The 24,064-nt window shown below is 43.6% G+C and overlaps 1 protein-coding gene across 1 annotated transcript in view; it reads right to left on the reverse strand.

Annotated features, from left to right (window-relative positions):
- LOC123762946 (transmembrane protein 268) overlaps positions 1-18,230 on the reverse strand; it is a 60,774-nt gene extending 42,544 nt beyond the window's left edge. Inside the window, 1 exon segment of the mRNA XM_045749780.2 lies at positions 18,127-18,230. Within this exon segment, the coding sequence (XP_045605736.2) occupies positions 18,127-18,167 (41 nt within the window). The 5' untranslated portion in view covers positions 18,168-18,230.
- Between the last annotated feature and the right edge of the window lie 5,834 nt (positions 18,231-24,064).

The raw sequence follows: 24,064 nt of genomic DNA on the forward strand, positions 1-24,064 counted from the left end.
AATTATACTTGAGAAAGTTTCTTGCCGCCGGATGCGGCTAGTTTATTGTTCACCCCATACTCATCCTGTGAGCGGTAGCGCAAAAAAGGTTACAGAGGGCACAAAAGGTCTTTATCAGACCTCAACGGAGGGGGTGACGGGGTCTGCAGGCAACCCGTCCTCTTAAAAATAACGTCACTTTTGGCTGGTATGCGCGCTATGGCCAAATTTGGACGTAATTTGAAATGAAATCGACTCACAAAAGTGACGTTCTGTTCCGTTTTCTATTTGAGTCGTCCGGCGTACGCGCAGAGGTTATAAGAGGACACTTTAAATTAACGTTTTTCATAACGTTTTGAAACTTTATGAGAATTTCCTGCCCACCTAACCTATCAGAGGACCCTTAACTTACTGTTGTTGAAAAAAAATCCCAAATTTATTTTCATTTTTTTTTTCATTTTCAAATTACGGAACACACCACCAGAGGGTGTGATGACGCGTAGCCGGCCCGGGTTATGGCGCCAGGTGACTGATGCGGGAACACACACACCACCACAGTGAAAGCCACCAACCTCCTGACCCACCTCCCTACAGGAAGGGTGAGGAGCGGGAGGTAGCCATGAAGGAAGCACTCAATAAGAACAATAGGATACTCGGTAATATACATGTATAAAATGGTAACAATGGAACACTAATGCCATCCCAAAACTAAACCTCGCTACCATTATGAACTACACTTTTATCAGCGTATAATACATAACGGACATTAATGATAATCCTAATCCCTAGCATGTGGGTTTAAGTGCAGCGAGATACTATTATCATGAGAGGTGAAGGTGAGGCGTGTGAACTGAATGACCAAGTTCAAGAGTCACAACGTCACAGTTACCACACGACTCCTACCAGTAGTTATTGACGGGGACGACAAACTCTTGAATTCAAGAGTCTCACTGAAGAAAGTACCAATTGCGAGAGACATATAAATGATTTATTGGTATAACAAACATCGCGTCTTCTGGGTCGGTAGGCCTATTGGTCTTTGTGTATGGAGGAAGGGGGGGGGGGAAGGAGAGAGAGGGGGGGGAGGAGAGAGGGGGAGGGGGTGTGGGGAGGGGGAGGGGGTGTGGGAAGGGAGAGAGGTGGCGGAGGAAGAGGAGAATAAGCGAAGGGTCAAGAATAAAACGTATATGTTCATATCGACGTCTTCCTTCTTATTGTTAGTGGTGAAGAACGCCGAGAGGAGTGAAAAAAAAGGAACCACAGGTCTTAGTAACGTGTCGGCCACAATGGTATGTTTCAACACCAGAGTGTATCCTCTGGCCAGACTATTGTTGATACTTTCCCCACCCGTTAAACCTGTTTCCTGTTGGTAGGGTTAGCGGTGGTGGCGGCGTACCGCCTTCCGTCGTGTTATGTAAACACTAGTGGTGCGTACGTGAGTTCCACCTTGTGATACCGGAGCTCCTCTTGCTATCCTCAGACCAATAACAACAAGTTTGTGTTTCCAGCCGTGTTCAAGTGATGGTCCTGGAGACTAGTGGCCGCGTTGGGGTGAGCAAGGGTGGCTGGTGGATCTGTCCTACACTGTACAGATAATCCACTCATTAATTCACATACACACACACACACACACACACAACAGGGGGGGGGGGTCTGGTAGCTAATTGGACAGAGCGCGCAGGACTCGTAATTCTGTGGCCCGGATTCGATTCCCGGACTAGGCAGAAACACATGGGCAAAGTTTCTTTCACTCTTAATGCTCTTGTTACCTAGCAGTAAATAGGTACCTGGGAGTTACACAGCTGCTTCCTGGGTGTACTCACCTAATTGTACTCACCTAATTGTACTCACCTAATTGTGCTTGCGGGGGTTGAGCTCTGGCTCTTTGGTCCCGCCTCTCAACCGTCAATCAACTGGTGTACAGATTCCTGAGCCTATTGGGCTCTATCATATCTACATTTGAAACTGTGTATGGAGTCAGCCTCCACCACATCACTTCCTAATGCATTCCATTTACTAACTACTCTGACACTGAAAAAGTTCTTTCTAACGTCTCTGTGGCTCATTTGGGTACTCAGCTTCCACCTGTGTCCCCTTGTTCGCGTCCCACCAGTGTTGAATAGTTCATCCTTGTTTACCCGGTCGATTCCCCTGAGGATTTTGTAGGTTGTGATCATGTCCCCCCTTACTCTTCTGTCTTCCAGTGTCGTGAGGTGCATTTCCCGCAGCCTTTCCTCATAACTCATAACTCCCAAATTTAGTGCGTGTGTGTGTGTGTGCGTGTGTGTGTGTGCGCGTGTGTGTGTGTGTGTGTGTGTGTGTGTGTGTGTGTGTGTGTGTGTGTGTGTGTGTGTGTGTGTGTGTGTGTGTGTGTGTGTGTGTGTGTGTGTGGAAAAAAAGTAGTTAGTAACAGTTGATTGACAGTTGAGAGGCGGGCCGAAAGAGAAAAGCTCAACCCCCACAAGCACAACTAGGTGAATACACACACACACACACACACACACACACACACACACACACACACACACACACACACACACACACACACACACACACACACAGGGGCCGTAGCTGAATGGACAGCGCTCGGGACTCGTGATCCCAGGGTCCGATTTCGATCCCGGCCGCCGGCGGAAACAGATGGCAGAGTATTTTTCACCCTGATTCCCCTGTTACCTAGGTACCTGGGAGTTAGACAGCTGTTACGGGCTGCTTCCTGTTCCCCATCATATGAGTTCAACTCCCGCAAGCACAACTAGATGAGTACAACTAGGTGAATACACACATCACCCTCCTACAAATGTGCAAAGTCAATACAGCATTAACTTGATCAAAATAAATGGCTAAAATAATTTACGAATTATCTTTTCTGTCCTAGAGGTTTTTTTATGGGAAAAATGACAAAACTAATAATAATAACGGTCAGACTTGTAAAGTAGCACCGAGGCGTCCATCAATCGTCCCCAGTGTTATCTGGGGCAAGCGTGGGCCCGCCCCACGCCCATGGCCGGCTCCCCCGCCCATCTCCAAGTGGCTGGCGTGCCCACTCGCCGCCCGTACCAGGCACAAACAGCTCTTCAAGGCCAAATGACGACCTCCTTCAGGACCTGTTACATAATGTTCAGTCGGGGATTAGTGGAGGATGTGCGTACATGCACACACACACACATTCACCCGCGCGCGTATCACAGGAAACAGCCTCAAGAGAGAAGACAGTACAATACATGATAGACTATAATCCCCAGAAGTCCCAGGAAGCAGTCGGCAAATCTGTACCTTCCCAAAATGAGGAAAAAATAATATCACAGGAGGAATCCTACGGTTTAATTAACCAGCGATGTGAAGCAAGAACAATTAGGTACGAGTGTGTGGACAACGAGATAAATAACACACCACCGCAGCAGACGAAGATACCAGAGGGCTTGGAATGTGTGCCTCAGTGTGGGAAGAGAAGCTGAGACAGTTTGAAAACGACATAGCAAGTACACATTACACACAGAGGTCACACTAACGTGGTGCAACTAATGAACAAATCCACAAGGGCCGTGACGAGGATTCGAACCTGCGTCCGGGAGCATCTCAGACACTGCCTTAATCAACTGAGCTACGACAGGGTAAGAGGGTTGAAACCGAAGTTCTACTGAACTTACTGTATCCCGTAGCCTCTCTGAGGCACAAACCAGGATTTTGACATAGCAAGTAAAAGCAAAGACCCAACCCAAGCTACTATTCTTCCGTCCCCAAGTTTTATATTCTTGCGTTCTCAGTTATGTTAGCTCTAGGCCATTTAGTACATCAGTTTAGTGACGTTGTGAGCGCTCGAGAGGATGCTCTGGTTTAACAGTGTGGCAGTAGGAAGGTGGAATATACAAGACAGAATACAGGCTAAATATTGCTGCCGCTGGTACTGCTTCAGATCATACCTACATGGCCATGAAGGATAGGAGAGAGAGGCAGTAACAGTTACGGTGAGGGAGGGGTGGGGGGGGGGGGTTACAGGCGTGGGGGAGACGGAGTGATGGAGCAGCAGCAGTGTTGGTGCATAAAGAGCAGGAGGGTCTATGTTATGGTGTAGAGGCTGCAGAGGCCAGAAGCTGGGGTGGCCAGGCACGTATGGAGGCCCCCAATGGAGGCCGCCTAGGCCCTAGGGGGCGCTCCTCACACATTCATGACCATACACGTCAGCTTCGTGTCCTCGCCACCACCGGCCGCCTCCTCCCCACCATCCACTAGTATGTCAACAACAACCTCGCTCTCTACCACACCACCACCAAAACCTCCCTTTCTACCACACACCATTACGGGGCGGCCACGAGCCAGGACCAAAGTCTGGAGAGGACCTGGGACCAGATACATCTGGTCCCAGGCGTCGGTAGGCGTGTGGTCGGTAAACAATGGGAAATGAGTAAGAAAATGAGCCCCGACAGGGGAAACCCCGACACTAAATGATGCAAGAGAGCGGAAGCCGCCGCCAGTTTCACTGGTGTTTCACTGGCACACCCCACCAATATCAGCACAGGTAATGCTTAATTCAAGCGGTGAGGAACACCTGTAGCCGAGCAGGAGAGGAAGTGAGGATAGCAGGAAGAATGCCTCTAAGAAGAGGGGAGGGTGTGGGTGAAGAGGAAACAGATTAATACAAAACAGGAGATAAGTGGCGGAGGAATACAGGCAGATGAACCAACAGGATGGAAAAAAACTGGCCGAACAGGAGAGTACAAGGAGGGGTGAGGCACAAAGCCTTGTGGAAGATCACATCACAAGCGGAAACAAGAACATTCACGCCCACATCACTATTCCTGAGCATAACGAGTAGGAATGACTCCAGGAAAACACATCTTCCTGCTCTCCAAAATCCCCCCACAAAAACCTAACCTAACTGTGCAACTGCATCTTGAAGTTCAAAGAAGCGAAGAGGTTGGATGGCGCATGCAGGAGGGTACAGGACTACGGAGGGACAAGACAACTATTCTCCCACTGTAGTGACAGAAGGAACTTGGAAGAGATATTAATGAGATGATGGAGTATTATCCAGACACAGTGGCCAAGAGGAAATACTAAGCGGTGAGGAAAGAGGTAGAGGAAAAGAACAAGATTAACCAATGGTGCTGCGAACAGTGGAAGGCCGCCAAATACAAGAGAGAAGTTGACCAGACCACACACTAGAAGGTGAAGAACATAAGAACAAAGGCAACTGCAGAAGGCCTATTGGCCCATACGAGGCAGCTCCTATCTATAACCACCCAATCCCAGTCGACTTGAGAATGGTTCAGGACGGACCGGAACGTCGTCGTCCCTTCACCTTCTTGTCAACATACTTTAGCCACGTTATTGTGACTCATCGCCTACACAAGAGAGAAAGCATGGAAAGAGTATGTACAGAGAGAAGAGTACGGAGGTCACCAGGGAGGCGCCAAAGGAGGGTCAGGGTCCTGCGTGACAGTGAATACCACCATTATCCTGACTTTAATAAGACTTAATCGAAATCCTCAGATTAGGCAAAATTGTAATTAATTTTGTCAATAAAGATGTTAATAATAATAGGGAACAAGTGCCAGGAGAGAGAGAGCGAGGGGCAGTTTGAGACTGCCATAGCAGCAAAAGCTATGTAAGATGATACCAGCCCATCCTCCACAATATTATAGTAAAGAGACGACGACGTTTCGGTCCGTCTTGGATCATTATCAAGTCGATTGTGATAATGGTCACAATCAACTTGATAATGGTCCAGGACGGACCGAAACGTCGTCGTCTCTTCACTTTCTAGTGTGTGGTTTAGTCAACATTTTTCAGCCACGTTATTGTGACTCCTCGCCTGCATATTATAGTACTTATAGTAACTATTAGGCCAACGTACAAAAAATAGACTGTTATACTCACAAAAGTACATGTTTTCTACGGTTGGATTACCCCCCTAACGGCATGGCTAAAAACGGAACATTAACTACACGATATAACCTAACCTGTCCTAGGCCTAAATAAGAAATCCCAGGCCCAAAACAGCATATACAACTTTGTTTTAAAAACGGTATTTGCTAAGGTGTGTGTGACGTCACAAATTACGTCATAATTTGTAATTCCGGCACAGGTTTTGAAACCTACTCAAACAGACCGGAGGCGCTTGAAGAAGTGGTGGAAGCCACCTTTACCAGCAAGTGTGTGTGTGGCAGGTCGTCAGAACATAAAGAAGCGTGGCAGCACGAGGCACAGTGTCTGGGGAGGTGTAGCCCTCTAGAGGCAACAGACCCTAGAGGCTACAGACCCTAGGGGCTAACAGACCCTAGAGGCAACAGACCCTAGGGGTAACAGACCCTAGGGGTAACAGACCCTAGGGGCCACAGACCCTAGAGGCTACAGTGAGGAGCCTCTAGGTCTTCTGTACAGGTCTCCTCAGTCAACCTGTACGTCTGCCACCAATCATGGCGGCTTTGTTTACTTTGATAAATCAGTTTATGAGCTCCGAAGCACCACGAGATTGCTTCTAACAATAATAATCTTGGGAGGTTGTGATGTTTTCAAGCTCGCAGACGGGTTATTAATGCGAAGAAGGCCACCATGACTGTTGAAAGATGTACAGGTTTCGTAGGTGGCACGCGCACACACTCTAACTTTAGAAAGGCATCAGGTAGGCATGACTCACCAACTGAATCTTATTTGGGAGGACGAGACAATAGAGAAAGCAATGGTGTGGAAGAGGAGGGAGGGAGGGGGGGGGGCGGGGAAGGACAATAACAAGGGGAAGATATTTTAACAAAAGACTGCTCAGAGCAGGCCACAGTAGGCCTACCTCGACGAGGCTCGTGGAGAAGGCAGGTGAGGGGTACCTGGCTTGACAGGATCCCAGATAAACCCTGAGCGAGACTTGTTTTTTCCAATATTATTATTAGGCATTATCGTCACTTTTTTTTCTTAGGATACCTGAACAGCCAGGCTGTGATTCATATGTCAGACTGCGAGCAGCTGCGTCCAACAGCCTGCTTGACCAGTCCAGCAACCAGGGGCCAGATTCACGAAAGCACTTACGAACCTGTACATCTTTCCTCAATCTCTAGCGGCTTTGTTTACAATTATTAAACAGTTAATGAGCTCCGAAGCACCAGGAGGCTGTTTATAACAATAACAACAGTTGATTGGGAAGTTTTCATGCTTGTAAACTGTTTAATAAACGTAACCAAAGCCGTCAAAGATTGAGGAAAGATGTACACGTTCGTAAGTGCTTGCGTAACTGCTTTCGTGAATCTGGCCCCAGGAGGCCTGGTCGAGGACCGGGCCGCGAGGAAATTGAACCCTGAAATTATCTTAAGGTAACCACTATCATGCATATTGGTGGCCTGGGTAGCCTCGTGGCCGCGCCAACCTGTAAGGAACAATCCCCGAGAATAAGAGGTCGTTCGTTAACTACTAACACCCCCTAACTACCTTATCACACGTACCCCCCCCCCTCCCCCGTTGGCGTGGTTTGTATAGGCCTCCGTGATAATTCACAGCCCCTTCCAGGAAAGGCCTCTCCCCCCCCCCCTGCTTCAAGACAAAATTCCCAGACTACGACCAACACAACGCCACCTACGTCAAATACAACATTGCAGTGATTAGCCCTTCAGACAGCCCGTTAAGGAAAAAAAATTGGTTTGAAATATGCTTAACCCAAAAATAGCGGTAAAACGCAACCCATGTACATAACCGGACACATAACATGTATACATCCATCCAGGTCACAAGTTAAGGTCACAACGCCACGTGTCACCACACATGACCCCACTCGCCCATCTAATTGTACTCGCCATTTTGTTAAGGCCTGTAAAATGTATCCTGTATCCTGTTGCCGCTTCAGGAGGCAACCAGCGCCGCCTCCTAGCGGCGGCCGCCAGAGGTACACGACCACGTGGAGAAAGAGGGACTGGTGAAGGGACCCTCTGAACTTAAAAATCGTCTTGTCTTCGACTAAATAAGGCGTCCACGCTGGCGCCGCATATTCCAAAAATTGGGCTGACGTACGTGAAATTTAAGGTTCGGAATGAGTCCATACATAGATTTCTAAATACAGTTCATATGTTGTCCATGCCGGGTGGTACAGGCTTCCAGAGACAGGTTCGGTGTAATATATATACCCTCTAGTCTTTCTGCTTAATTCTTTACCGGCTTTATCCCCCATTTAGTACCTTTTATTAGAAGTACCCAGATTCAGTACTTTACACGTGATTGAGTTAAACTCTAGTTGTTGGAATATTCTATCAGTTCAAGTATGTTTATTGAGACAAGAACAAAAAAACACGTCTCAAAGGATAGAGTAGCTTAGGCTATTTCTACCCTCCCTTATTCTATCAGATAGTTCAGCTGTACTCACCTAATTGTGCTTGCTGGGGTTGAGCTCTGGCTCTTTGGTCCCGCCTCTCAACCGTCAATCAATAGGTGTACAGGTTCCTGAGCCTATTGGGCTCTATCATATCTACACTTGAAACTGTGTATGGAGTCAGCCTCCACCACATCACGTCAGAAAGCTGTGAGTGCGTGCGTGCGTGAATGCTTACGCGTAAGTGCTTGTACGTTTGTGGTTTTGCTGCTTTAACCTTGAGGTAATAACACACACAAGGGAAAAGTCAGCCATGAACCCTGTCACCTCACCACCCACTCTAGCCACCCCCTACTAGCCTAACCATCCCAACTCCCCCTACTAGCCTAGCCATCCCAACTCTCCACTCCAGCCTAACCATCGGAGCCTAGCCACCCCTGCCAGCCGCACCACAGCCCACGCCGTGATCAATATATCAACAAGCACCACAGCGGCTGGCTGTATCCTCACCTCTCCTGCTCAAGATGTGATAAGAAATGGCCTGCGTTAGGGACGGGTTGTTTGTCATCCTTGTGACTCTATACTACCCACCCCTATCTTGCTGCTCCTGCTGCTCTTGCTGCTCCTGGTACTCCTGTTGTCGTTGCTGCCTATTGTGCTACTGCTGCTCCTATTGTTGCTAATGCTGACTCCTGTTGCTGCTACGAATGCTCCCGTTGCACCTACTGCAGCTTCTGTTGCTGCTGCAGTTGCTCTTGACACTGCTATTGCTGCTACGAACTTAGAGGGGTCGAGGAAGTGTGAGGAAACTAGGGAGAAGGGTGAAAAAAGGTTTCACCACCCCTGTGACTTAGGTAGTAACCCCCCCCCCTCCTCCCCGGCTTCAAGGTTTTCCCTAAATCTACAACAGCAGTAAAGAACAACAAATGCTTTGACAGGAAACTAAGTACAACACCTTTAAGCCAAATTGATGCTCTGGTCAATGGAGCGCTCACTCTCCCAAATTATTGCAACCCGTCCTCTTAAAAATAACGTCACTTTTCGCTCGTATGCGCACTATGGCCAAATTTGGACGTAATTTGAAATGAAATCGACTTACAAAAGTGACGTACTGTTCCGTTTTCTGTTTGAGTCGTCCGGCTTACTCGGCAAGCTTAGAAGAGGAAACTTTTCATTAACGTTTTTCATACCGTTTTGAAACTTTATGAGAATTTCCTGCCCACCTAACCTATCAGAGGACCCTTAACTTACTGTTGTTGAAAAAAAAATCCCAAATTTATTTTCATTTTTAAATTACGTCCATATCCGGCCATACGGGCAAACGGCCAAAAGCGACGTTCTTTTTAAGAGGACAGGTTGGTGATTTACACCGATTGTAGATTACACTGATTACCTTGCACCAGTCCTGTGGTGCAGCTGGAAGTGCAGTTGTTGTGACACCGAGAGATGGCTTTTATAAATCTTAATAAAGTTGCAACTGATTAATCTTATTAAAGTTGCGACAGCGAGAGATGGCTTTTATAAATCTTAATAAAGTTGCAGTTGTTGTGACAGCGAGAGATGGCTCCTATTCCAATGAGTGTGGGGCTCGTATAAATAACTGGGTTTCCACTCTTCAAACAGATTTGTTTGCGATAATCCTTGCACCCGATCGAATATAGTAATCCAAAGTCGGCGCGTTAATTGTAAGTGACTCCTTGTCATCCTTGACTGCACTTAGCTCCCCAAGGCATAACTGTAACATGCTTGTGTCTGAAGCTAGACATAGATATAATAAAATCATCAATGATAGAATCAGAGTTTGTCTCCTGTGGATTCCTTCCCATATTGGTAGCTGAATGCACAAGAGTACTCATGAGTTAGCCAAAACTTTTACACGAAAAAGGGGGAAATTGATTAAAATCTTGGATTGCTTTTAAGCAAGCAGCCTGAGGGCAGCAATATTCCTGGAACAGCAACAAAATCTCGTAGACTTGAGACAAAGGGAACGTCGCACCAGTTACTCCATCTATCATTCTATTGTGTAGGAAGAACCACATGTCTATGAATTATCGGTAAGGATGGTAGACTTCTAGAAGTTACTACTGCTAGGCCTAGGCTCGGCTACAAGTATCTCTGGGAGTTTGTATCACCTGGTGACGTAGAACTCTGTCAGCAGAACTATTCACATACTTTGCTTCACTATAAAACTGAATGAGAAAAAAAATCACTGAATTCAGAGATAAACTCTTATCAATGGTCTTCAAGAAACGTGTAAGTACTTTATCCATAATGATGTACTGCCAGGAATCTTAGCCAAGTATCCAACATTTGCTTACTGTAGGTAATGCATGACTGTAAAGCTGCCGCCCAGTTGGGTGGGTGTGCAGCAACACTAGTAACTGTAACCATAGATCTAAAGTGCCTTGTATAGTGACTTGTGTATATATATATATATATATATATATATATATATATATATATATATATATATATATATATATATATATATATATATATATATACACACATACATACAAGTCACTTTAGATCTATGGTTACAGTTACTAGTCTTGCTCCACACCCACCCAACTGGGCGGCAACTTATATATATATATATATATATATATATATATATATATATATATATATATATATATATATATATATATATATATATATATATATATATATATATATATATATATATAAAATGTGTGTATATCACGAAAATAAACACGTGATTAAGAACGTGACAATGTCAGACCACGGAGGAAAAATGAAACAGGAATTTCCTTAAGTACTTTCGTATATTAAATACATCTTGAGAAGGTGAGAAGGTGAGATGTATTTAATATACGAAAGTACTTAAGGAAATTCCTGTTTCATTTTTCCTCCGTGGTCTGACATTGTCATATATAAAATACCTGAGGTATTTTATCACACAATCAGATAACATTACCGTGATATATCAGTAAGAAAATGAGTAGGAGCCATGAGGGTGGATTCGAACCCAGTCACCTGGCGCCCACAGGCGTCAATGACCTTCCCCACTTACAAGCCAAAACCAAAACACCACAACAACAACAACAACAACGACCACTAGCCCTTAAAACAGCACTGCAGTGCTCGCTACTCCTCACCTGACACCATACACCATCTCGTCTAACACCTACATTAGTGGTGAAGATTAAGCCACCCAAAAGGTGGCACGGGCATGAATAGCCCGTAAGTGGTGGCCCTTTTGAGCCATTACCAGTATCAAGAACTGATACTGGAAATCTGTGGAGGTGCAACTGCACCCTGCGTGACGGGAGATGTCTCCCCCTAAGAGGGATAAACACCTACAGATTGATTGATAAAGATTAAGCCACCCAAGAGGTGGCACGGGCATGAATAGCCCGTAAAACACCTACATACTGGTGACTTGCTATATACCAATCCTTCATACTCGAAACACAAGGAAAACCACGTGTAATACATAGATAGTTATTTCAATTTAAATCACATCGCTCAGATCCTGTTTAATTAACACCAATTGCCTACAAGGTCAAGGTTACTTGGACCAAGAACAATGATTTAATTCAAACTTGACCAATTTTTATTGACATAAAACACACCACTAAAAAAATACATATATGAGGCGCTGAAATGTATTTAAATCCAACAGTTCATATTCCGCCCAAGAACAGGAGTACGTCATATGTCTTATCATGAAGGGTTAATTTGGCTGTCTGAGGCCTCGGTAATGAGGCAGAGCGAGGCACTATATAAGCCTCACCATCCTACCCTTATCACGCTCATATTCCAGTCAATATGAACGACAGCCACACGTCACTTGGATTTCTACCATGGAAGGTAAATGGAACTGCCAGCTGAACTATTTTGGGAAGGATACGCCAGGCAGTGACACAACAACCTGTCCGGATACAAAGAACGTCGTTGGTATGCCTTACATAAGGCCAAAAATTGTCAGTAGAAAATGAAAGCGGCTGGCGAAAGTGACGTACTGTCCCGTTTTCTGTTTTGGGTCCTCTGGTAGGTTAGGAGAGACCACTTTATATTGATCGTCGTCTTGACGTTGGGAAGCCTTAGGAGGCCGGGCTGCGATACAAACCCAACAATAGGAAGACGCAAGGCGATGCCACACACACAAGGACAAGCTAGGCAGAGACAATACAGAAAACAAAGAGAGTTAAGCAGGTCAAACAGGACGATGCAGTCGGCAATAGCCACAACCCACACCATTCACATTAATGCATTCATAAATCTGTGTATCTATGTATTTACGTATGTAGCTTAGCCTAACATTTTAAAAGCACTACGATCACCTTCTGTGGTTCAATAAATCTCTGAACTGTATGTTTGACAAATCTTTCACTCTGTCCATGGAGGACAGAAGAAAATGTATATATGCTAGTTAGCATTGTAAATGTGTGGCCACGTCTGTGGTAGAAAATAATAATACTAAAAAAATCGTCACACTTCCATTTCTTCAACCCATCACTCCCACATTCACCCTTCTCCCAAACCAATTTGCATTGGATATCCTAAAATGCTTCGAGTCATCACGCGGCGCTTGGAGACCGACGACGACTGTTGTGTTCCAAGCTAAGCGAGGTGTAAAACTGCGAGAGTTACGACAGTTTGCCGGGTGAGTTGGGGCGGTCGTCACATAAACATTACTAACTTGGGGGACAGGCGCTGGGAGGGGAGGAGTGGGCGGGCGGCCATAATTCGAAAGAGTTAGGACCAGGAGGCACCATTAAACCACGTCACCTTCCTCACCATAAAGATGAGCGGTGGACTATATTTATTGGTCCTAGAGCCACCCCAGGTTTTCAGAGATAAGAAAATGGCGAGAGGAGGGTACTGGACCCCGCCGTAAATTTACGCGTTTTATAAATTCTGTGTTCTTATTTACCTGAGCGAAGTCGTTGAACCCGCCTACTGAGCACACCAATTTGAGTTGGCAAAAATACACTTAGAGGTATTCTAAATACTTAGCCTCGTTTCTGTCAAAGGTGTGGGAGCTGTACGTGTGCCAATATCCTGTAACCTACCTTACCCCTCTATTGTCAACCCATGTCTGGTTTTTTTTTAAACAACGGTTTGTCGACCTAATTTTATTTGTGCTGCTTTTTCAGCCATGTTCCCCCCTTTTTTTTATTTTTATATGTTCTCAACACATTTTATACTTTATACTCAATTAGTATTAAGCTTTAGTCATTAATGTTTTTCCTGCTCGAAACGCTTTGCGTAATAGTGGCTTTAGGCATTGTATGTACTAGCTCTATCTATAAATCTATCAATTTTTGTAAAATCTCTTGTATGTATGTACCTTACCTGAATAAACATTTATTTATTTATTTATTATCAGTCTCTCAGCTCTAATTGTATGCTTAAAGTTTTTATCTATGGTTGTATGTAACACGTTCACTCCGGCCACACTTGTGACGAATTTTATATAGATCACGAGGGAAATAAAACTTCTAGTCGAAATCCGAATTAACAGTATATAATGTATATATATACTGTTAATTCATGTAAATCATGGTAAACATGAACATAAACATTCATGGTAAATCATGTTTACGTGTTCTGCTCTTACTTTTGACATAATTTTTGTAGTAAATTTTTATGTAAATTCACCCAATTATAAATGTACAACACTTATGAATAAAACTTTTGATTTGATAACGTGCGCGTCCCCCTATCAGCCAAGTAAAGCATCGTTGAGTTTAGTCTGTAACTGAATGGGTGAAGGACAGGTGTAATAGTATTTATGTTCATGATAATGGCAAGAATGCTCGCAGGAAAACAATATATATCACGTCAATAAATCCGTGGTGACAGTGGCAGGTGAACCCAGTTGGAACTTTTTTGGCTGCCTGCCTGCCTGCCTCTCACTAGGTCAGGCCGACTACAAGCACGAGTGTGTTTACCATCCCACAATACACATCCCGTCCTCATCACCCGCCGCCACCTCACCAATACCGGGTAAATCAGTATTGAAAGCTGTCGAAGAACCACCCCGGCACCACTCCCGTGCCAAGTAAGTCCACTATGGGCTCACCATAGCCCGTGCTACTTGCCTCGCTCCTGTGCCAGGTAAGTTACGGGCTCACCATAGCCCGTGCTACTTGCCCCGCTCCTGTGCCAGGTAAGTTACGGGCTCACCATAGCCCGTGCTACTTGCCCCGCTCCTGTGCCAGGTAAGTTACGGGCTCACCATAGCCCGTGCTACTTGGAACCTGTTCCGAGTAGCTGAATCTATAACAACAACAACCACCCCGGAAGGTTTTAAGTTACCTGGCACAGGAGCAGGGCTTTAATAAGTCCACTACGGGCTCACCATAACCCGTGCTACTTGGTACTTTTTGTTCTGAGTAGCTGATCCTCTATAACAACAACTTTAGCGAAGTATAATAAGGAAGTTCAGCCCTAAAGCCTATCCTTATAGTTTAACTATCTTATTTCTGATACGAGACTCGATGCCGATCTCTTTGATTTTTTCTTAGCTTGGGTTCGTTTCTTTGATGGGAGTTCTAGCGGCAAACTCAAGGATAGTCCTCGCCTAAGTTGTAAATAGTAGCAACACCTCATTTTATATGTTCCAAAATGCAATTGTTGCCTATCAGTTTGTTGTACGGTGACATCCTTTAATGCCTGGTGCTGGGCCAAGAGTTATGACGACTCTCAAGCTCCTCTTCCTCAACTGGTTCAGGGAGCTGTCTCCCTGGATACTGCGAGTTTGTCATATAGTTGCTTGCCCATGGCTGTATGCCTACCCCATCTATTGTTTAGCCATACCGGCTTTCCTTCAGGTGTGGCCGAGCCGGTGCGAGGTACAGCCAGGTGACCTTGAGCAGCCTATGGATAACCACTAAGACCTTTCCTGGCGTGATCTGCTCTCGTCCCTCCCTAATCCCTATTTACCGTCCCCGCTCCCTCCCTCCTCCAATCCCCACCCGACTCACCTCATCCCCTTCCCGATCTCACTTCACACTCTTGTGTAAGCTGAAGAGCACGTATATTAATATAGTGTACACCTTAAGGGGTGGTAACACAACACACAGCAAATACATTGCACTCAAGTGTACGAGGCAGACGATCGCAAGAAACACCTGATAGACCTAGACATATTACAATGGTCTGCCAATTGGCTACTTTAGATGATATGACAAGAAATCATTCAGAAATCTAACCAATTCTCAAACATACAGAGGTCCTCATCCTCTGTCAGACAAAAAAACCAAAGCTGGAAAAAGGTCAGAGGAGCATGTCCCTTGACTAGTCCCAGAGCTGAGAGGCATGCCGCAAAACACGTCCCAGAGCTGAAAGCGGCGGCATACTTGAGAATAACATCGTAGAGTCACGTTTAAATGTTGCCTCGCATACTAGGCTACATGTATTCCCTCCCCATGACACAATTCAATTTCGTTCTTTATTATGCACCTCATATCCATCCCGTGACACCTAACGCATTTTGGTATCAAAACCGATACCTTGTAATGTATCAATAAATATCATAATATCGACAAAAGCCAACCACGGCACTTGACCCTCGGTATGCCAAGACATTCCACAAGGAAAGATGATAAAGCGTTTAAAGATTTTCTTTCCTGGTTCCATTATAGCCAAGCACCCAGGGAGGGGAAAGGGTAGACTGTAAGAGGCCAGATAATTCCCCCCAGCAGTTTATACCGGGTAGATTCTAGGCTAGACTATTTTGATACTCCGGGGGAAGACTCCGGTCTTCCGTGGAGTACATACCATTGCCATTCAACCTTCGACAATGGTTTATAGTGAACCAATCGTTCAATGGTGAACCATGGTGGGCAATAGTTCCCTGCTTGTGTCTTAGGAACCACAGTCAATTCAGTAATTTTTTTCGATATTTTGCCAATGTTTTTGTTTCCTAATAACAAATAATAACAAGTTTCCCAATACAAAAATTATGAATCTAGTACTTTTGTTGTTTTTACACAAAAAAGTTTTCATACTAAAAAAGTTTTTTCATAAAATCTAAAACATAAATGTAAAATTGTGTGAACATTATCAAAATCGGATGTAAGCTGACCTGAAACAGAAAAAAATCTAATACTTGCCTCATTAAATTTATTATCTGGTTATCAATAAATTCAATTTGTTTCTTATCAATAAATAAATATCAATCAGTATTTTAGCAATAAAACAAAACAAAAATAGTTGACCTTTTGAGACTTGAATTTTCCCGCCAAAAAATGCAGCGTCACAAACCCTCAATAATATACGTTTTAATTATATAACTTAAGTTTTGTAAATACTTTCTAATGACTTGAATTTAGTTAATTTGATTATATTTTATGTTCTCATAACAACAATATAGTAATAATAATAATAATAATAATACAAAACAATATACTAGTTGGCAAGTCACCGTTATTGCAAGATTTTCTTGTGCCTAAATTAAAAATAAAATAGTTAAGAAATGGCCATGGAACTTATGAATGAAATGAAAAATCATTAGTTGACCGATTATTTCAAATAATGCGCTCAAAATGGAGCTAAAAATCTAGCCTAAAGCACAAATTTTTGTAGCTAAAATTCTAGAGTAATGCATAAATTGTTGTAGGTTATACAAAGATGGATATTGTTGATTTGTGATGCTGTATTTTTGGCATGAAAATTCAAATCTCAAATTACCAACACCTAGGCTACCATATATCTCAGCCCTAGCCTACTACATATCTCTGTGGTAGCAGCCCTTCTAGGTCATTTAATACCAGAGTTATAAATTTGATTGGACACTAATGTAGCCATATATAAGCGTTTACTAAACCCACCCCACCCGCAGTTGGTCGCTGAGCACAGTGTGGTCCCGCTTATTCTGGAATAATAGTATTCGTATTGCTTTCTTGTGAGCAAACTGAATGTCTATACCTGGAGTATACCTGTAGATGGTTCTGAGAGTTCTACTACCCGAGGGACACAACAAGGGATGTTCCACACATGACTGGATAATGGTCCATGACGGACCGAAATGTCGTCGTTTCCCTATCTTCTGGTGTGGGATTTGGTCATTATACCTTCAGCCACGTTATTGTGACATCGTCTGCTACAAGAGTTGTTTAATTTTAATCCCAACTAGAGCAGGTAACGAGATCAGACAGGGCTGCGACGAGACCAAAACGGTACAAAGAAAAACATAATTGGATTGTGGATACCAGCTGGTGCTATCCAAACTCTAAGTTTAGTAGAACGTCTGCTTCAGATATCTTAAGTTCGTAATGGCTCAGTGGATAATGCTTGTGTCTGGAGAGTCCAAGGGTGCGAAATGTATCCTATATCATTGCCCAAATTGTTTATCATAGATTATCACGTTGATGTGACTGAATTCCCCCCCCCCCCCAAAAAAAAAGAAGAAACAGAACTAGCGCACGTGTGGACATTAGCAGGTTAGATGACCTATATATAGGGATCTAAGACAGCACTTCTTCAGGTGCAAGAGTTGTGAGCAAACAAAATGAGTTGCAGGAGAAGGTTGTTGACCCTAACGCCACACTAATTTCAAGAGTAGTTATCACAAGAAGCATCAGAGGGTCGGGTGCCATTAAAAGCAACGGGCGATTGAAAGGCGGAAGTTTATTTCCGGAGCACGAGCGATGAACACGTGTGGTGAATTGTGAGGAAATAGTTTAGGCAGAATCTATCTACAATTGTGAAGGAGGATATAACAAATAAGACTATTAGAAGTTATTTTTTAACCCAGCTAACTGATAGCAAGGGAGGGGGGGGGAGGGGGGCAGGGGTCAAGAGCCAGGCCTCTCCGCAAACCCAAAGAATGATATTGACGAAGGTGTTGACCTTGATGAGCGGGTACAATGTCTTCTTACCTGGACCTTCCCTGCAGGGAACACAGTTCACCCACCGCCATCTCTCGTGTCACTGGCCTTACTGCCTCAGTCAGGGAGTGAGAGAGGGCTTGGCACGCCCGCAGGTCTCTCTCTCACACACACACACACACACACACACACACACACACACACACACACACACACACACACACACACACACACACACACACACGAGTCATCGTCCTACTTCGTCCTCCCCACTGTTGTGACGCTGCTCACACGTGCTATTGTACTCATAGTAGCGTGCTATTGCTACTCGACACATATTTGGGTATTTATATTATTGCATTTTTCAGCCTCAGTAATAATAATGCGATTCCAGCAGACGTCGTACACAAGGCAACATGTATTTTCCCCTCGCGTCTGTCTTATAATTAATGAGAGCGCGGCCTTAATAGCCTCAGCAACACCAACGGGTTTGAAGACCCCAGTCTCCTGACCTATATTATATATATTATATATATATATATATATATATATATATATATATATATATATATATATATATATATATATATATATATATATTATTAAATATGACCGAAAAAGTAAGATTAATAATTCTAACACGAATTTTCTCAATCTTTCGTACATTTCTTTTCACTGTTGAAGGTAATTCAAAAATCAATTCTCCAAAATTCATTTTTATTTCTAGTCTGACGCGACACTTGAGCGCGTTTCGTAAAACTTATTACATTTTCAAAGACTTTAGTTAACACATACACAACTGAATAGAAGTTGCACATCTCCGATTTTGTTTATATCTACATTTGAGTGACGTAGACATCTATTTGAGTAGATATAAACAAAATCGGAGATGTGTAAGTTCTATTCAGTTGTGTATGTGTTAACTAAAGTCTTTGAAAATGTAATAAGTTTTACGAAACGCGCTCAAGTGTCGCGTCAGACTAGAAATAAAAATGAATTTTGGAGAATTGATTTTTTAATTACCTCCAACAGTGAAAAGAAATATACGAAAGATTGAGAAAATTCGTGTTAGAATTATTAATCTTACTTTTTCGGTCATATTTAATAATATATGTCTACAGGAAAGACTGCTACCAAAATATACTAATATATATATATATATATATATATATATATATATATATATATATGTCGTACCTAGTAGCCAGAACTCACTTTTTGGCCTACTATTCAAGGCCCGATTTGCCTAATAAGCCAAGTTTTCCTGAATTAATATATTTTCTCAATTTTTTTTCCTATGAAATGATAAAGCTACCCATTTTATTATGTATGAGGTAAATTTTTTTTTATTGGAGTTAAAATTAACGTAGATATATGACCGAACCTAACCAACCCTACCTAACCTAACCTAACCTATCTTTATAGGTTAGGTTTGGTTAGGTAGTCGAAAAAGTTAGGTTAGGTTAGGTTAGGTAGGTTAGGTAGTCGAAAAACAATTAATTCATGAAAACTTGGCTTATTAGGCAAATCAAGCCTTGCATAGTAGGCTGAGAAGTGCGTTCTGGCTACTAGGTACGACATATATATATATATATATATATATATATATATATATATATATATATATATATGTTGCACCTAGTAGCCAGAACGTCGTACTCGGCCTACTATGCAAGGCCCGATTTGCCTAATAAGCCAAGTTTTCATGAATAAATATATTTTCTCTAATTTTTTCTTATGAAAAGATAAAGCTACCCATTTCATTATGTATGAGGTCAATTTTTTGTTATTGGAGTTAAAATTAACGTAGATATATGACCGAACGTAACCAACCCTACCTAACCTAATGTATCTTTATAGGTTAGGTTAGGTAGCCGAAAATGTTAGGTTAGGTTAGGTAGGTTAGGTAGTCGAAAAATAATTAATTCATGAAAACTTGGCTTATTAGGCAAATCGGGCCTTGCATAGTAGGCTGAAAAGTGCGTTCTGGCTACTAGGTACGACATTATATATATATATATATATATATATATATAATATATATATATATATATATATATATATATATATATATATATATATATATATATATATATATATATATATATATATATATGTGTGTGTGTGTATACACACATATATACACATATATATGTGTATATATGTGTATATATACACATATATATGTATACATATATATACACACACACACACATATATATATATATATATATGTGTGTGTGTGTGTATGTGTGTGTGTGTGTGGATTCCCGATTAGATGTAGTTACAAGGCGTTCACGGCTGGCTCATGCGCACATGTCGACGTTCACAGCTGGCTCAGGCTCATGTCGACGTTCACAGCTGGCTCAGGCTCACATGTCGACGTTCACAGCTGGCTCATGCTCATGTCGACGTTCACAGCTGGCTCCGACGCACATGTCGACGTTCACAGCTGGCTCCGGCACACACGTCGACATTCACAGCTGGCTCATGCGCACATATCGACGTTCACAGCTGGCTCCGACGCACATGTGGACGTTCACAGCTGGCTCCGACGCACACGTCGACGTTCACAGCTGGCTCAAGCTCACACGTCGACATTCACAGCTGGCTTGGGCGTACATATCGAGGATTGGAGCCAGAAACTTGATGACATAACCCAACTCACACAATGTTGGGTTAGGAATGCCAAGAGTAACAGTGTACAAACAGTGTACAAACTGTAACAGTGTACAAACTGGTAGAGGGAATGACACGAAATAACTAGTACAAAGAAAAGGTGGCAAGAAAATTTATGAAAAAAATTGTGGATATTTTTGGGGTGTAAACTCAAGGAAAGAGATACAAACTATAGAAGGAATATTGAAGGAAGGAATGAAACATTAGTAAAAACAAATAAAGATTAACTGAAACAAGACTGAATGAAGAGCTTGGAAAAAAAATTAATCAAAACTTTGCAAAACAACTTCCTGTTTTCTGTAAAGTTACAAAGTTTATCAGGGAGACTAATGGAAAAGCCAGTGGATATACTCAAGGTATGCCTGAGAGAACGTTCATTGTTGGAAACTATAAGTCGCCAGAGAGACTGACATACGAAAATTAAGAGCAAACTCGATGAAAAGCAATATGCAAATGTAAACATGACTGATTTGGCTAGTGAGAGACTGCCAGACAGAGTGCCAAAAGTTATGTCCCTGGGAGAGCCGAGCAGGTGTGTGCGTGTGTGTGTGTGTGTGTGTGTGTGTGTGTGTGTGTGTGTGTGTGTGTGTGTGTGTGTGTGTGTGTGTGTGTGTGTGTGTGTGTGCAGGATCTGACCGCTGACAACTTTGTATGACGGGAATCAATAGAGGTTATCGAATGTGATAATACGAATATCACATTTGATAACCATTTGATATAATATCACATATCACATATTAATGTGATATGTGATATTATTCAGTCTTCCAACAGGTCATGATAGAGATACATGTGGAATAGTTGAATGTTTTACTGTCGTGAAAGACTGCTGGTAATTAATAAATGCGAGGACACGTAACCTAATCAAGGTGGAAAATTTCACGGCAGGTGAAATCTAAGCGATGTTCTTATATTTGCCAGCGTCTCATACGCTGCCGATGTTATCATGTATATATGTGCCTCTCGTGTTAGTGTGCTGTAGATGCCTTTTGGTTTCTCCTCTACCTTTTCCACTCTTCATTACCTTACACTTGTTGGGATTAAATTCCAGCAACCATTTGTTTGACTACTCCTGGAGTTTATCTAGGTTCTCCTATAACTTTCTGCAGCCCTCTTCTGTTTTTACATTCCTCATCAGTATCCGCTCATTTATTTTATAATGTGGCGTCATGTAGCCCTCGTGCAGGAGAATAACTTGTGTGTGTTGTTGCTACCAGGCCTCTCCACCAGAGGTCGTTGGGCACAATCTATGAGTGTCATGAATGTACAGTTTGTTCACCCGTTGTTAAGAACATAAGAACATAAGAACAAAGGTAACTGCAGAAGGCCTATTGGCCCATACGAGGCAGCTCCTATCTATAACCCCCCCCCCCCATACCACTCATATACATGTCCAACCCGTGCTTGAAACAATCGAGGGATCCCACCTCCACCACGTTACGCGGTAATTGGTTCCACAAATCAACAACCCTGTTACCGAACCAGTATTTACCCAAGTCTTTCCTAAATCTAAACTTATCCAATTTAATGAGTAGATATGTCCTGCAATGGAGTCCGCGGGGAGTGAGCTCGAGGAAGTAAGTGTTCCTACGTGACAACTGATGCATGCAGTACGGGTCGGCATCAAGTGGAGCCTATCAGTACGGGTCGGCATCAAGTGGAGCCTATCAGTACGGGTCGGCATCAAGTGGAGCCTATCAGTACGGGTCGGCATCAAGTGGAGCCTATCAGTACGGGTGGGCATCAAGTGGAGCCTATCAGTACGGGTGGGCATCAAGTGGAGCCTATCAGTACGGGTCGGCATCAAGTGGAGCCTATCAGTACGGGTCGGCATCAAGTGGAGCCTATCAGTACGGGTGGGCATCAAGTGGAGCCTATCAGTACGGGTCGGCATCAAGTGGAGCCTATCAGTACGGGTCGGCATCAAGTGGAATGCTCCGAGAGACGATGTTGTAAAAGCCATCGCCAGATACAACTTTAAGGCCAGACTCGACACTGAATTCGAACCTTAGAATAGGTTAATTATTACGCAGCAGGTACAACAAGGCCAGTAAGCCGGGCTTAAAGAGCTAGACCACATTTTCCCTAGACACTGATAGGCAAACCACTCCCACTCCCCCCCCCCTCCCTGAACCTGTACATTACCTGTGGTGACCTGGTGGCCGGGCTACACCCAGGAAATATTTACCCCGACTTGAGCCCGAGATTGAAATTGAAATTGAAATAAGTTTATTGAGGTAAAATACACACAAAGGGATGAGGTAGCTCAAGCTATTCTCACCCCGTTCAGTACAACGTGTTAATACATACATAGACACACATCACAAACAATAAACCTGTTACCAAACATTCTGAGAGATAAACATGTACATTTCCTCCTTCACAAGTAGTATGGTATCAGACGTACACAAATACTTTTATGACCTAGTTATACGGATAATTCAACAAAATATTACAGTCTTGGTGCAAAATTCTTATATCTCTCAAGAATATCATCAACCTTTCCTTTGTGACACATCCAGGCTATTTGCTCAGGAACAGTCCTTATCTCAGTGTTTCTATATACATTAATCAACGGGGAGCCCGAGATTACCAGCTAAAGATGTCCCCGGCCCTCCCCACTCTTCAACACGGAGGGAGTGCAAGGTTATATATCTTATCGTAATACCCGGTTTATCCACCAGATAAAATTGCTCACTCAACCTAAAACAACAATTTTCTTTATATTAATAGTCAAAGATAAAGTTATTAAACAAATATAAAATTTGAAGCCAAACAAGGGCCAGACGAAGCCTAGGGCCAGACGCAGCCTAGGGCCAGACGAAGCCTAGGGCGAGACGAAGCCTAGGGCCAGACGAAGCCTAGGGCCAGACGAAGCCTAGGGCCAGACGCAGCCTAGGGCCAGACGCAGCCTAGGGCCAGACGAAGCCTAGGGCGAGACGAAGCCTAGGGCCAGACGAAGCCTAGGGCCAGACGAAGCCTAGGGCCAGACGCAGCCTAGGGCCAGACGCAGCCTAGGGCCAGACGAAGCCTAGGGCGAGACGAAGCCTAGGGCCAGACGAAGCCTAGGGCCAGACGAAGCCTAGGGCCAGACGAAGCCTAGGGCCAGACGAAGCCTAGGGCCAGACGAAGCCTAGGGCCAGACGAAGCCTAGGACCAGACGAAGCCTAGGGTCAGACGAAGCCTAGGGCCAGACGAAGTATTGGGTTCTTAAAGAATGTAAAGAATAAACACACACACATCACAATAGTGTGATGCATCAAATGAACAAATCCACAGTAACTTCGGTTTCAACTCTTTTGACCATGTC

This window comes from Procambarus clarkii, chromosome 47, assembly GCF_040958095.1.
Source record: "Procambarus clarkii isolate CNS0578487 chromosome 47, FALCON_Pclarkii_2.0, whole genome shotgun sequence".
NCBI lineage: Eukaryota > Metazoa > Arthropoda > Malacostraca > Decapoda > Cambaridae > Procambarus > Procambarus clarkii.